Raw genomic sequence first — 16,826 nt, forward strand, 5'->3', positions numbered from 1 at the left:
GAGCATGAATAGATGATGAAGCAAGAACATCCATCACATTTGTATGCCAGGAAACACCGTGAATTGTTTCCATAGTGGTTTCTCAAATATGTAAGTTATAAGTGTTTTGTGTTTGACATATATATTGTAGTATTTAATTTTCTCAAACTAACAGGTGTATGTTTTTGTATAATGTTAGGTGAATAAATTGAAAGCATCAAATTCCCCCACTTACAGTGAAGAGTTATATTCCTTGGTGTTCGGACCGATTCGTGCTAAATTGTTCTCAGGTTGCCATGTTAATGGCATCAAGTTTTTGAGGGCTGCACGAGATGACAAGTTGTGTACACAAAACAGTGGTGTCCATGTCCCAAGTGAAGGAGAAAGTACGGATATTGATTTCTATGGCAAACTAATAAGTGTTGTGCAATTGCTTAACAAAGACCGATGTCAAATGATCATGTATAAGTGTCGATAGTTTGATACAAACCCAAATAGGCATGGAAGTGTTAAAATCGACCATGGCTTACTATTTGTGAACACTAACAGAACTTGGTACAATGATGACCCTTACATTGTGGCAAACATGGCAAAACAGATTGTGTATCTAGATGACCCTAAAGCCAAGAGAGGTTGGAAAGTTGTTCAAAAGATGGATCAGAGGAATGTGTATGCTATACCAGAACAAGACCCTATTGACGACGACGTCGACAACGTCACTGACCAACGTTTAGAATCTTCAATGGAAAATGATGCGGAAACATTTCGAAATACAAATCTTATCCAAGAACCGTTTCAGATACAAAGAGTGGCTTCAATCGAAATACCGATTCAGTCAATTACAATTGACCTCGGTAATCTTCCACGATATGATGGTGTAGTGGGCCCGAACGATGATGATAACATACCTATCGAGGAGGAGGTTTGGGAGACGGAAAGTGATGATAACGACGATAGTGAAAGTTATTATAGTTCGAATGATGAATAATGCAACTTATTTGTGACTTGCTCTGTAAAACATATTAAATGATTTTTTTTTTGTAATTTATTTATCTTATGTTATAAATAAATTGTTTTTATCTGAATAAATATAAATTTAAAAAAAATTGACCCGGATAAATTATATTTTCAACTCATTGTGCGAACATGTAGATATTCGTCATGCAAATTGTGCGACGATTAAATTCCTTTTCGTCGCGCAAGGAGCTGAAAATTTGACATTTTGTGCGTGATGAATATATTTCTATTACGTCGCGCAAGAATCTCAGGATTTAACTGAAATCGCAAACACTTTCCCCTCAGCTCTTCCTCTAATAGCCCTCTGTAAATCCTCTCTCCCTCTGACAACCCTCTCTCTCACTAAATCTCTTTCACCCTCTCCGCCGCTCGCCACCTTGGACTCTTTCTTCCTCTTCCGACAACCATCTCTCTTCCTCCTCCGACAGCCGTATCTCTGAGGTATATGCACAATTTTAGGATTATTTTATGCTTTGATTATAATTAGGGTTCTAATCTGCTTTAATTTTGTATATGCACAGCATGGGAATGATTATTGACCTAGATTAGGGTTCTGTGCAATAAAGATTGAGATACCATAACAAAATCGACCTAGATTAGGGTTATGGCACATTGGCTTGAATTCTCTCTATTTGTTAACCGATTTATATCTGTCTTTGTGTTCAAGTTTTTTTAGATGAATATGTTCATCAGATTGTTCAAAAAAAAGAAGAGGAAGATTAGATTTGCATTAATTGAGCTTCATTTCAATCATTTCAGTGTCATTTTCTGTTGTTGGTGTTTGTTTTTGCTTCATATGCTTGTTTTAATGATGGTTTTCTCAGGTTTTCTGTTCTAAATTTGCCTGCTATTTCAATTTTAACAATTGGAGCTACTGGGGTCTGCTTTCATTTTATCACACTAGTTTAATATACTGTTGCTAGTTGTATATGCATTCAATGTCCTATTGCTAGTTCTATAAGGAGAAACCCCAGAAATGTCTGTCTTCGGACTATTCTGTTTCCACCAGTTTGTGACGAGGACGATGCTAATATACTATTGCTAGTTCTATATGCATTCAATGTCCTTAATTTGCAGGGATTCCTACTTTTAGAAATTTTAGGGAAGAAGCCAAGCAAATTGGCATCTAGAATATCATAGAAAAAGTTGCTATGGCTTCATTATATATTGATTTGATCGGTAAAACTACTTAGATAAGGATTGAAATTCAAAAAAGCACAATGTGCTAGTAAATTAGTACATGGAAAGTTCTTACAAAACAAAGTACTTCAAAGCTGAGATTAATAAGCTCATATCCATATATAATTAAACTTGGCCAACTTGACTAGGTGGGATAAAAAGAACCCAACAAGCTAAGTTTCTGGATCAGTTCTGGCTACTCTGCTAGCTCTATTTGGCATGCTATATATGTACTATATATAACACCACCATCTTTATTTGATTTTCCATACATATATAGCTTCATTCTCTCTTCTCCTTCTTCTCTCCCTTTCTTCTTCCCTCTTGCCTTTTTTTTTTTTTTTTCAGTTTTCCTTTCAGTTCTGTTTCGGTTTTGGGAGCTTGGTCTTCTTCCTTCTCTGAGCTTGTCTCAATTCTTCCCTGAGCTTGTCTCAGTTCCAGGCTTCATGCCCTTTCTTGGGCGACCTTCGCTCTTTCTCCACCCTCCCTCTTTTCCGGCCGTCCCTTTACAAACCCAGAACTACTTCTTCCCCCCACCTTTCCTCTCTACCTCATCGCCTCATAACCCACCCGCACCCCTTCCTGGGCTCCGACCTGTGTGCGCCGAATCGAAAATGGTTGCCAGATCCATCTCCCTTGCTCACTTCCCTCCCCCCAACCGGCATGCCGGCATCCCCTCGAGGCCAAGTGTTATGCGGTTCCGAACAAAGTAAGGGTATTTTACATACCCCCTTAGCCTCACCTTCTATCCATGTGTTCCTATGTTTGTTTATATTTGCAGGGATTTGTGATGGTGTATCAGATATGGTAACCATTTCTTGGTTTGGCGTCTCCAGTGTCGACTTTTGGTTGTGGTGTACTGTTAGTTTCGGGTTTGTAAGTTTTCTGTTACGATGTCTTGGTCGAATTGACCTCTCGGTTGCTTTCTCTAGTATTGCTGCTCTAGTGGCTACTGGCAAGACGTTCGTAATACCAGTAACGGCGGCGGTCTGCTTTTGGAAGTTAGGGATTAGGGTTTTAATTTTCGTTAGCTTGCTTTTTAGGCTGGGCTTTATATATTTGATTCCCCCGAATTTGCTTTGGGTTATTTTTCCTTTCCGTTTGGATTGGCCTGTAACCTTTTTTACTTAATGAATGTTCCTTTTTGTCCAAAAAAAGGTGGTGAGTTCACATAATACGTAGAGCAAACAATTAGTAATAAAGTGAACCTGCAGAAATGAGACATCAACGTTAACGTACATATTAATTATGCAGAATAAACACTAATAATATTCTTTATTAAGTAATAAGCCCACATATATATCATACCCTGCCACCAATTTCCTCTTGAAGCACTGTTTGCACTATTCCCATTTGCATCGTCCTCGTCACAAAGGGTCCAAAACACCAGTTTCCTCTTGAAGCAATTTAATTACCCTGTTTTTCTCTTATACTTGCTTCGGTATTATTTAGAACTCCTTTTTGAATCCTAACAATAACTTGTTGTGATTGTTGTCAGTTCTTTTTAGATACTATTTCTTTTCGGAACTTGAGTTATTTTATATATGGTCGGTGTACTCTACTCGTCTGGGGATCTATACGAACTTCATGTGAATCAACAGTATTCCTGAAAAGTTTCAAAATTAATATGGTGTCTAAGAATTGAAATCTTCTTATTCAGAGATTGTGTATCATAAACAGTTGATGTAACTTATAACTAACTTTATATCTTGCTACTTATGAATTTACAGTTGCTTAATGTTTAGTATTTTGAATTGTAAGCTGCCTCATAAACTTTTCGCTGGGGCTCCCCCTACACAACCTGTTTATCTTGTTGGTTATTTTCATTTTATTTATTGAATTGGATGTTCGATATAAAGATGAAATGGTGAGTTCAATGTTTCAATTATGTCTAATAATGTTAGAATTACTCTCAATCTTGAATATTTTGGTTTAGTCAAGTTTAGTCAATAATAGGCTGATGTTATATGGCCTTTATTGCAGTAGCCAAGAGTGTTTTACATTGATTTTCATGTATTGGGTTACCCGGTTATTTAGCATTTAATGTTAATCCAATGTATGTTTAGGTTGTGTGTCTAGAGTTATTAGTTACATTTATGGCCTTTGAAAAATTCTTTTATGACACGATTGATTGGGTTTAGACAATTTCCCATGAGTATATGTTTCTCTCTAGGAAAACTTGTGCATTGGTATTTTGAAAGAAAGGGGTAGAGGAAGACCTAGGAAAACTTTGGAAGAGACCCTAAGAAAAGACTTAGAGTACTTGGATCTAACGGAGGATATGACACAGGACAGAACACAATGGCATTCTAAGATTCATATAGCCGATCCCACTCAGTGACTTGGATTTTCTAAGTCTCCAACCGAGAAGTTTTCCTCACTCGGGAAATTAAGGGAACACTACCTCAACCTACATGCTCCACTCACAAAGCTTCAACATACAAGCTTAAACAAAAGAAAATTCAAAGAACTTAGCGAAGAAGGCTTTGGTGTATTTAACACAATACGTTGAAATGAAGGAAAGCTTATTTATTGATATCCCCGATCAGTTACAAATATGTACATATACTTGAGTCAAAATAAACAAACAAGAGGGAGCCTTCACAAAGGTTGCTTAGGAGAAGTCTCAGCAGTCGGTAGAGCCCCAGAAAGAGAAGGCACCGGAGGGGGATCATTCGGAGCCTCAGTACTGGACAGAACCCTAGAAGGAGGAGGCATCAGAGGTTGATCATTTGGAGCTTCATTACGCGGTACAGCCCCAGAAGACGAAGGCAATAAATGCCTTTGGAACAAACCCACAAATCTCTGATGATCAAGTAAAACCTGACCATCAGATTCCTTCATCTGGTCAAGCTTCCTCTTCATGTTTGTAGCATAGTCATGTGCGAGCCGGTGCAACTGTTTATTCTCATGCTTGAGCCCTCTAATCTCCTGTTTGAGACTCATCACTTCAGCCGCCAATGATTCAACTTGGTGGGTTCGAGCAAATAGGCGTTGGGCCATATTAGACACATAACCTGCACACTAAACACTGAGAACCAGAGAATCTTTAACAGCCAACTCATCAGACCGTTTGGAAAGTAGTCTGTTATCTTTGGGAGTGAGAAGGTTCCTGGCCACTACCGCAGCGGTCATATCATTCTTCATCACGGAATCCCCAACGGTAAGAGGACCAGTAGGGGAGACGAAGGATGTGCGCCATATGTTGTCTGGAGAAGGCGGGGCTGCCTCTTCAACAAGGTTCAAGTTAAAACGACGGTCGGAGGGGCCAGACATTTTCAAAGGTGTTAAAGAGAGAAGAGGTCGGACAAATCAAGATCTTAGAAGTGCAATAATGGAGCTTCTACTGGTGGATATTCAAGTGTGCTTTGGAACTTAATGTCACCCCCTATAAAAATCTGCACTCGACGAAGCTTCAGAAATCGAAGAGGCGCCTGCTCAGAAATCGAAGAGGCGTTTGCTTTCTCAAAAGCTGGGCTGCTCAGAGACCACGAGGGTCGATCTCAGAAATCGAAGAGGCGTTGGCTTTCTCAAAAGCTGGGCTGCTCAAAGACCATGAAGACCGATCTCAGAAATCGAAGAGGCTTGCTTTCTCAAAAGCTGGGTTGCTCAGAGACCACGAGGGCCGATCTCAGAAATCGAAGAGGCACCTACTTTTCCAGCCTTGTCAGCACCTGTCACACGCACACTCAGCTTTGCGGAAATTATGGGCATTATGTCGAAGATTTCTGGAGAAGTAGAAAGCATATGAATCGTACTGTTCAATCACCCACTTCCCACACGCAACAGTAGCTCATGGGTACCACAGATAACTTTGCCAAAGTTCTTTGACAAAGTTGAGACACGTGAAGCTTGCAGCTCCCACTACATCGCTCTGACCAAGAAGGGTAAAAGAATAGCAAAGAAACAACACTAACAAAGTTTAGACACATAAATTTTGAAGGTCTAGCTACCATATTATTACCCACAAGGGTAAAGGAACAGTACCACTGCTGGATAATTGGAAAGTCCCGGTGTGTCAACCTCTGTGCTTCGTGGCAAGGTAGACTAGCAAACATGTCCAACCTTTACTCACATTCGAGAAAACACTTCCAACAAGATTGCTTGCTCCAAAATCGAAGAGGCACCGCCCTCCGATTCTCGAGAGCCAGACTCCCAACATGATTACTTTCTCAAAAATCGAAGAGAGGGTAAAGGAACAGTACCACTGCTGGATAATTGGAAAGTCCATGTGTGTCAACCTCTGTGCTTCGTGGCAAGGTAGACTAGCAAACATGCCCAACCTTTACTCACATTCGAGAAAACACTCCCAACAAGATTGCTTGCTCCAAAATCGAAGAGGCACCGCCCTCCGAATCTCGAGAGCCAGACTCCTAACATGATTACTTTCTCAAAAATCGAAGAGATACCGCTCTCCGAATCTCGAGAGCCAGACCCCCAGCAGAATTGCTTTCTCAAAAATCGAAGAGGCATCGTTCTCCGAATCTCGAGAGTCAGATCCCCGACAGGATTGCTTGTTCGAAAACCGAAGAGGCACCACTTTCCCAACTTCAAGAGCTGGATCTCCTTGGATAAAGCTTGTCTGTAATCTTCACACGCAACATCAGCTTTCCAGATACCACATACCACTTTTTCAAAGTGCTCTGACAGAGTTAAAACATGTGAAGCTGGCAGCTCCCACTACCGTGCTATGACCAAGCAGGGTAAAGGAATAGCATTATTACTTGATGTTAGGGAGACTCCTATATATGTCGACCTCCATCCCCAACGGACAGGCAGACCTGCAAAAATGCTCAACCCTTCATCTTATCTGAGAGGGCACTCCCAACGAAGCCTTTCGAAATATTCAGCTTTCCCCCCCCCCCCGATAATACCTCTGTAAACAAGCTATACTAGAGAAAGAATATCTCATATCATCAGGGTTAAAAGCAAGAGTATCCCATAGCATGTTTTTTCCCTGTCTTTTCCTTTGGCCTTGTTCTTACCTGCAAGACAAGGAGAAAGAGAGCAATCAGTCAGCACTTGGAATCAAGCTTCCAGCCAGGAACTGACTGCCTGGAACCCCTTACCTGATTACTTACCTGGCATTGCTCTCGAGTACTCATCTTCAACATCTTATGCTTCCAGGGAAGATACCACATCTGCCTGATGAACATACAGGGCAAGTGAGAAGGATACAAGGAAGCATGTGGAGACAAGCGTAACAGCACACGTGCCTATACATCCATTACTCTGTTAAAAGAAAAAGTATCCCATATCAGCAGGGTTGAACGTACTCTAGATTTGATGGACTTGTTTTGACCCTCAAATTCTTCAGTCGGCCTTATACTCTGGAGGAAACCAGAAAACCCTCCAGCCCAATTCAAGAATAAGCCTGTGGAAAGTTACTTCTTCAAAAGCAAAAGTATCCCATATCATCTCTTCTCATTTTTCTTCTCTTTATCCTTCATGCTGCCTGCAAGATAGGGAGAATGTGAACAATCAGCCGGAGCTCTGATTGCTTACCTTGTCTGTCACCTCTTTTAGCAGATCCCCTAGCTCGGCGACTTGGGGGACTCCTACTACATGGTTTGTATTGCGCTTGACCAAGCCTGAAACTACAAGTAAGCTTCAAGTGAAATTGATACATTACCTTGTGCATCTACACCAGTTACAGATACCACCCCTGGATGGAGGAAGAGTACTTCCAGAGAAGATGCCACATCTACCTATGAGACAGATAAGGCAAGTCAAGACGATACCACACTCCGGTACTTAGAAGTTTCATGGTTACGAGATCATTCTCCCACAATATTTCCTAATGTCATTTGTACTAAATCATTCACTTGTACTCACTAAAGGAGAGCTTGAACCTATGTACTTGTGTAAACCCTTCACAATTAATGAGAACTCCTTTATTCCGTGGACGTAGTCAATCTGGGTGAACCACGTACATCTTGTGTTTGCTTTCCTATCTCTATCCATTTATATACTTATCCACACTAATGACCAGAGCAATCTAGCGAAGATCACAAAAAGTGACCGTTTTCGCTACCTAGGATCTATCTTGCAAGAGAACGGAGAATTAGATGGAGATCTCAACAGAAGAATACAAGCTGGATGGATGAAGTGTAAGAGTGCATTCGGCGTGTTGTGTGACCGTCGTAGGCCACTGAAGCTCAAGGGAAAATTTTATAGGACGGCAATAAGGCCAGCGATGTTGTATGGCACAGAATGTTGGGCGGTGAAGCATCAACACGTACACAAAATGGGTGTAACGGAGATGAGGATGCTTCGTGGGATGTATGGGCACACGAGAAAGGATAAGATTGGGAATGAGGATATCCGAGGTAAAGTAGGAGTAGCCAAAATTGAAGGAAATATGAAAGAAAATCGGTTCCGGTGGTTTGGACATGTGCAAAGAAGGCCTACTGACGCTCCGGTTCGAAAATGTGACTACGGGACAGAGGTTCAGGGCCGAAGGGGTAGAGGAAGACCTAGGAAAACTTTGGAAGAGACCCTAAGAAAATACTTGAGTACTTGGATCTAACGGAGGACATGACACAAAACCGAGCGCAATGGCGTTCTAGGATTCATATAGCCGACCCCACTTAGTGGGAAAAGGCTTTGTTGTTGTTGTTGTTGTTGTTGTTGTTGTTGTGTAGATGTCACAGCTTATTAGAAGTCGTAAGACAGTGACGACTGCACCCCGTTCGATACCCCCGCCTCCTACTTTATCCACAACTGCTCCAGCAGAAATGGACCTCAGGCCGGTTAATTTGATTGATCTGGTTGGTCCCTGGGTCTCCCAGGTGTTGGCGTCATCAGTAGCGCTACCTATTAACGCCAAGCATGGTCACCACCTCCCCCGCACACCCCGACACGACATTGGCATCCACTATTGATGCCTCGGGGTCACAACAAGGAAAAGTTAAACAACGCCCCGCACGCTGATAACCGTTTTTTTTTTCTTTCTATAGTGCCTTGGTGATTTCTCCATATAGATTGTTCTATGTGATATTGGATTGCCTAATGATGCTGGGAGGGTGGTCATTAGTTCTTTGTAGGGAACAACCTGTCTTTAAATGTTTATTAAATTTTCTTTAGTCCTGAGGTCAGTGGCTACCGTGCATTTATCTAATTCGATTACTTGTTCAATTTTTTGGTTTGATTTTTGCTGCTAGTTAAGATTAAATATTTTGGTTAATTAAATTATGCTCTAATCAATCTCTGGACTGGAAAAAGCTCACTGATTTTTTGTTCTACTTAGTCTTCGAAATTTCGTTTTTGCTGCTCGATCTTTTGTTTTTCTGCTTAATTACGAGTTTTACTAGTTTAATTTTGTTCAAAATTTGAGCTGGAGCTGCTTTAAGTTCGATCTTTAGTTTGTTAGTTGGGTAAGTAGAAGGAAAATGTGTAAAGCTGATAATTTAGTTTTCTCTACATGTCCTTTATATAAAGGATTTTCATCTGAATGATCATGGTAGGCGTTAGGCCGTTAGTCTTCAAGTATTGAAGCAATTCATATGGCATTTGAATTTGCTACTTAAATTCCCAGGTTCTACTATGTAATATTTCACTTGGCATCCACTACTGAAGCATTCAACTGTTGTGATTGTTGTTGGACATCATATATTATTAATTACAATGTACAGGGTTTGGGAAATGTTCTAACTTTAGGGGACGTTTTCCCGAAATTTCAATATAATTTGTAGTGTTTGACTGTTCTTTTTTTTTTTCAACGAAGAAAAATACCCGGGGACCTTGTCGCTAGTTGAAGACGGCGAAGGTCACCCAGGTGACGAACAAACGTATCACGATTGGATTGGCTCACGATGTTCGAACCTATTGCCCTATGCGATGGAAGTCTTGGAAGGCGATGCCAGAAGAGGTGAGGTTGAAGGTGCACGCTTATTAGTCGGTAAGTATCCTGCCTTAATGTATGTAATTAATTTGTTACATTGTAGATGAACTACAATTTTGACGACATCAACGACAATATGTTGGCGTACGTCAACATGCTCTTCGTTGAACGGTACAAGCAGTGGAAGAGCGACCTGCACCAATATTTTTAGACATTTGATGATTTGTATGTCGCTGTTAAGAAGGGTTGCTCGAAGGAGTTTGAGGACTGGGAAGAAAATTGGGTGTGGCTCTGCAGTCATTTTCAGGAGCCCGGCTATGTGGCACGTTTTTTATATTAAGTCTAAAAGTATTTTACGTTTCTTACTAATGTTTATTGATTTTTTAATATTTCATTTAAATTAGAACTAATACGTTTATTTTTTGTATAACAAAAGAATGTGAAAGCCAACAAGATCAATCGGGAGAAGAAGACTCTTCTCCACCATTTGAGTTCGAGACCTTTCTCATATAGGATGGAGGTGTGGCAGCAGGTAATAATAAAGCTTTTCATATTCAATTTTTAATATGTCAATAATATTTTTTTTTTCGTACTAACATTTTTCTTATCTTGTTCTATTCAGGGGGTTTCAAAATTCCCAGAAATCGACGTCTTTGCAGACATTTATGTTTGACCCGAGGATGAGTTGGCTGAGTCCCTTCATGTAAGCATTCTTCAATTGTAATTACTATCTTACGCAATTAAGTATAATGGTTATTGTTTGAATGTTATTATTAATATTTCATGTTATATTACACATGTGAATATGATAGAGAAAAGGCAATTGGTTCTTTAGGAGTCCGTCTCCCAGCTTCTTCCCGAGACTTCGTTCGAGTCTGTGGATCCCCCCGAGGATGCGGGGTTTCAGATCCTTACAGACACCTTGGATCAGACTCTCAGGTGGAGGTCGGGGACGTATTGTAGGGGGATGGGGAATGCCCGGTGGCAGGAACCTAGAGCCTCTTCATCCTCGCAGTCGAGGGTGAGGTGACATCTTTGACAGTAGAGGTGGCCGACCTTAGGACTGAGCTCGCCTCATATAAGAGCCATATGTCACTGATTGTATAGGCCCTCATTCAGTCCGGCATTTGTTTCCTGGATATTCGTCCCCCGTCGACGTCCGATCCCCTCCAAGCCGAGCATGCCCAAAACTCTGCCCCTTCGACCCTTGAGCCTGTCCTCAACCCCGAGCCCTTCTTGCCCCAATCTTTCCAGCCGCATGCGAACGACGACCCCGTAAATTATTCCACCTTTTTTTCTTAGTTGTTTAGTCCATTACTTTTAAAACTTTTTCCTTGGACATACATTTTATTTTTATTTTAAATAATTATTTTTCTCTTCATTACATTTTTTTATTTCAATTTAATTTTATTATTTTATTACAAAATTAAAACTAGAACAAAAAATCTAATTTAAAAAATATATTTTTTTTTGCATGACGAATAGCTTCGTCGTGCATACTTTTTTTGCAATAACTCACTTTTGTCGCGCAAGAACAATATGTCATTGCACAAAGTTTTTAGAGACGAATATTAGTCGTCCTAGGTTTGTGTCTTGGCATTTTGTGCGACGAACATATTTGTTCCTAAAAATTTGGTGTGACGAATGAGGAACCGTCGCGCTTTATTTTCCGCAACCAACGCTTTTGTTCGTCACACAAAGTATTTCTTCACGATTTTGCAGGATGGGTTCTGTTCGTCGCGCATACGTTTGTGAGACACTATTAAGCTTTGCGCGACCAATTTCTGTTTGTCACGCTAAATGTTAAGCGTGGCAGTGACATCTAAGACACAATTCGTCCCAATTAATATATTTGTGGCTAAATATGAGTGCTTCGTGTTCCAAAGGAATTCCAGTGTTAGCTACAAAATTAATTTTTTATATATAAAATTTATGAATTTGTGACATGCAATTGCATACAACAGTATGTAATTAAATTGGTTTTATAATCTTATATTCAGATGATATACCAAATTAACACACTTGTCATTTGTCCAAATGGGTTTACAACATGCTTCATACATTTAACTAATTAAGCCCCTTGACTCCCTTCATGAATTAATGAATTGCCGGAGGATATCTTGTTATTGCATGTAACTTTCCTTTCACTTAGGGTCTCATGCTCCCTACCAACACATAAAAATTGATAAATCATAGAGAACCCAACATTTTAGATCTTTACCAACAAAACATTTAAGATTAATGAATGTGAGAGAAACTAAAATCCAACACATGGCTGAATTTGCATGGACTATATTAGTCAGCCACAAAAAAAATTCTGATACGAGTCTCTTTCTCTGATCTTGCGAAAACCACAGTGCTGCTGCGATCTTAATCTGAAATGGGGCTTTCCCACATAAATTTGGTTAATTTGAATGCAGGAAACAGATTGTGTTGGGAAAGTGGGACAGGTAGAGGTGGGTAGACATGGTGGGTTCATTTTTATCTTTGTGAAATTAGGGTTTTGATTTTTCAGCACCACACAACTGCCACAAACCAGTTTCGTATCTTTTCACAAGTTGCCAAATGAGGTGGTGGAATATCAAGAATGTCTCCTGGAGCTCAAACTGTATGTCTCCCAAGTTTGCTGGTTTTTGTCCCAATTATATATGTCACTTGTGGAATTAAAAGACGTTAAAATTTAGATTTGTTCACAACATCACATGCATTGTTTTCGTCCAAACGCGGGTTTCTAACCACAGAAATGGTTATGATCAATGTGACTGGAAAAAAAAACATTAAAAAGTAAGAAATTCGATTAAAAAATGTGTTATGGTTGAGTGTTTTGGACTCCCTGCCCCTATTATACCAAATAAATAATGATTTAGAGATGACAGTAACATCAAAATAAATTATTATTCATCAATTATTTGATAATTAATTAAGGATTTAAAAAAAATATGAAAAAGTTTGAATACTTATTAGAAATTTGACTTATAGCAATTAAATGATTTTATATTTTGTCACAAGTCTACACACACACACACACACACACACACTACCCTATTTTCATAAATAAGTTAATAGAGAAAATTCTCATCTCCAATTAAAAAGTCAATACAACTTGTAAAAGATTGCTCTCTTTATTTTCTTTTGCTGATTCAACAATAACTATCAGAGGGAATTTGAGATAAACCATAGGACTCAACAATAATAGTTAGGTATCGAATTTATCGTTCATGTGAGTTAAACTTGCAAGCAGAGATGAATATCACTACTCTAATAACATGTTTACTTGCAGTCGAAGAAACCATAAATCAGAACACTTAAAAAAAAAATAAGGATGAAAGGGAATATAAACCCTTTCCGTCGCTTATTCCTTGATTTTTATTAAACACATGATCTTAATAGATACTAATTTCTTGCAATTCCATTTTTTTAAGTAAACATATGTCCTAATATTAGACTGACTTAATTCAAATGTTGAAAATAGACGTTAAATCTGAAAATTACTTATTTGTCCTTGTTCAACATTAACTAACCCTACAGCCTGTCTCGGGTTCCCAAACGCCCCAAGTTTCTGTCCGCAAAACTGTACAGAAATTAAAAATGACGCACAGCACCAAATTTTATAGGATTTTCACATCCTTAAGGTATTAACCCCATTAGGTTTCGCCCTCTTTGCAATATGGCCCCCAATAAGGTTACCGTTACCGCATTGAAGCGGCATGTTATGCTGGAATTTGCAATTAACGCCGTTACGGCATCCGTTGGAGCCCTTAAAGTACTTGCACTGTTTTGGCTTCTTTGGTTTCTTTCCTACTGGTTTAAAGTTTGGTGCCATTTTCATGTCTTTCGAGAGATTAAATTTGTTACCAATTTGTTTTTGTGCAACAAAGGGGTACTGGATTTCTTGCTTTTCCGCTCCATGTTGCATGATGAGGTTCTTACAGTTGTTGATATTCTTCGCCGGAAGGAGCAGGGCTTCCTTGACTAAGAATGCCGGTGATGGAGCTCTGTTCGGATAAGTCATTGCACCGATGGTGGGTTGTGTTTGAATTTGATTTGGCAGCCTAGGTAACGTGCCAAAGTTGGAATGGGTGACGGGCACGGGTGGTGATGGTGCGGGTGGGTTCAACCCGGACATTTGAACACTACCTGATTGAAGAGGGATCGCATTCATAGTAGTTCCCAGTCCCACTGTACCAGCCATAGGGAACAAGTTTCCACCAGCAGTCGTTAGCATATCAGTTTTTGGAAGAGATGAGGGAACTGATGGAACTGTTGTCCTTGGCATGGGTGCAGGTGCAGTAAAGGAGTTGGTTGGTGCAACTCCTAGTTTGGCCAGTGATCCGGGTTCGTTAATCAATTTCTGGATCATTTTCGGGTCATTCAGAATTTTAATGAGCAAATTGGTATCGATCAAACTTCCTTTCTCTGCGCTTTCCACGATTGCAGTCAATGCGACTGCAGCAGCAATCACATCCGCACTTTGGCCAGGTAAGTTTCCTAGTGATGGTTTATCATCGGCAATTTGCTGAGGAGACGCGGGCAGACCTTGGGGCAAGGCTGGTGGCTTACATTCTACATCGGAATCCAAGTCCATATCAGATGATGGTAAATTCTGGGACTCTTGTTCAATTTCTTCAATTGGAATAAGGGGGACAGATGGAGTGAGGCTATCGTCACAACGCTCAGCTTTTACATCCGCAGAAACAGAGGGGCTGTTTAAAACATTAGAGCTGATCAGGTTCCATTACGTAAAAGAACAAAAGACTATGAAACATACGTCCAGACACAAGATAGAATGCTTACTTAGGGGGAATTGCAGAAAGACGAGGATAAACTGCTTCGAGCACTCTCGTCACTCTCAACTTTTGAGCCTTGACTTCCTCACTTTCCTCACCTGCTGCTACTTGCCAGGCCTCATTCATGACAAACTGTTCAAATAAAATCAACATAACACCATTGAAATGAATAACTCGACTCAGATTACAGACCATATATTCTCATCACATGCATACTTAAACAACAATTTAGAAAAGATCTAACGCCTACTCACCTTGGAAGGGCATTTCCATTGAATCTGACGGATGAGGGGCCGTTCCACTTTTGGTTGTCTCACTGGAACACAGCGTTCAAACCCAGGGGGAAAATCATGTTCTATAGGAGCTGAACGCGACATATATGACGCCTTTGCTTGAAGATGATTTTGATATTTCACGCCAACAGCCACAGGACAATCTTCGGAAGAGAACAGCTTTACCTATCCAACAGAAAAACATCGAGTCCGGTCACAATGAACAGATGAATGAAAACAATCAGTAGCATTTCCCACAAGATATTGGAATTCAAACATCAAGGAAAAACAAGCCTGATAATTTGCATCTCCTACAACTCTTATGTAGATTAAGTGGTGAGCTATTCCCTATTCAAAAGCCTAGACGTTAAATCACCCCTCATTATATATTACAAATTTATTCAAAATAAGTTACCCATCGCCCACCACGTGGACCACATGCATACAAACTCACCTAGGGGTTTACCAATCCGCCCAAACTACAACATGTGGTGGGCGACGGGTTACTTGCTTCATGATGAAGTATTAATAAATGTACCATTGGTGGATCGTAACACCACGTGATGGTATTACTCAAGTGTGTACGGATAGCCACGCGATGTCATAAATTGTACACATCATAACACTAAAACAGGATTTAAACCTGCTGATTCTTGTAAGATCCTAGTTAGTAATTCTGTTGATCATAAATACAGAGAACAGCAGTACAGTTTCAGCAAGAACTTCATCGTGTACGATTTTGTTGCGATGAAATCAAACTTAATCCTAATGATTCATGGTATAATCCTATCGATTCTTGCTCTAGATCCGTTGATTAATGCTATAACTCTGTTAATCCTTCGTATAAACTCAATTTTAATTTTTTTTTTTACAATATTTTGGATATTTGGTCTTGATATTTTCATTAATCCAAGCTTTTGTCCAATATTGCAATAAATTTCCTCTTTTTTTGAGTTTCAATGAGTTTCTGATGATGATTTCAAATGAGTATCCAAATCCAATTAGAAAGACTAAAACAAGTAAAACGATAATTAAAAATTAATAACCAGAAGCAAGCTTTAATCAACCATATCTTAAGAGTTTTAGTTTCGTTAATTAAATCTGGGAAAATAATCAAAGGGAAAGAACAAAACTGATCGATTGGAGTACTTTCTCAGCCGCCAAACAGAAAAACTCGAATCGAAAGAAAGAAGGAACAAATTGTCTGGGAAAAACGCAAGAAAAGGTTTCAGAAGAATCGGCGATTATACCTGACGAAGATCGGGTCCAGAAGCCCAAGATACCGAATTCGATTTCCTCGACCGCTTCAAATTCATTCTCATAATCTCAATTTACACAAAATTCTTCCTACAAATTTGTAAAATTACCGGTCCGATTTATACAGATTTTGGAAATTGAAACCCTAATTTTTGAAACCGGGAAGAAGATTAGAGGCGATGCGTCGTCGCTTCGAGTGCGGGTGGGTGTTGGTAACTTGGTCGTCTTATATGAATCGAATTGGGTGACCTGGTTTGGGGGAGCGTCTAATTGGTTGTTTTGGGTTTTCCAAATTTTGTAAATTTCAATTATGACGTCATATTTGGTAAGACCCGCGAAAATGCGCTAATTCTTATCTGGCCTTTCATATGACCCTTTTGGGCAATTTATATAATTTTCTTTTTTGAATTTTTATTTAAAATGATCTTTGAGATTGATACTCATCATTTTAGTAATTGATAATAAAAAGAAGGGATTCTTGAATTTGAAAAA

At 39.6% G+C, this 16,826-nt stretch overlaps 1 protein-coding gene, 1 long non-coding RNA gene and 1 pseudogene across 2 annotated transcripts; 1 reads left to right on the top strand and 2 right to left on the bottom strand.

Moving 5' to 3' along the window:
- Window positions 1-1,130: 1,130 nt before the first annotated feature.
- On the top strand, window positions 1,131-10,812 carry LOC126604562 (uncharacterized; annotated as a pseudogene).
- On the bottom strand, window positions 4,690-6,576 carry LOC126604563 (uncharacterized). The gene is made up of 2 exons (XR_007616686.1): window positions 6,417-6,576; window positions 4,690-6,198 (listed from the first exon to the last, which is right to left on the bottom strand). It is a non-coding gene; the product is annotated as an uncharacterized LOC126604563 (long non-coding RNA).
- Window positions 10,813-13,323: 2,511 nt separating the features above from the next.
- On the bottom strand, window positions 13,324-16,558 carry LOC126601271 (zinc finger CCCH domain-containing protein 6-like). The gene is made up of 4 exons (XM_050267955.1): window positions 16,328-16,558; window positions 15,060-15,263; window positions 14,813-14,937; window positions 13,324-14,721 (listed from the first exon to the last, which is right to left on the bottom strand). The coding sequence occupies exons 1-4, from the start codon at window positions 16,397-16,399 to the stop codon at window positions 13,638-13,640; spliced, it is 1,485 nt and encodes a 494-aa protein (XP_050123912.1). The 5' UTR covers window positions 16,400-16,558; the 3' UTR covers window positions 13,324-13,637.
- Between the last annotated feature and the right edge of the window lie 268 nt (window positions 16,559-16,826).

The sequence above is a fragment of the Malus sylvestris genome, chromosome 15 (genome assembly GCF_916048215.2).
Source record: "Malus sylvestris chromosome 15, drMalSylv7.2, whole genome shotgun sequence".
NCBI lineage: Eukaryota > Viridiplantae > Streptophyta > Magnoliopsida > Rosales > Rosaceae > Malus > Malus sylvestris.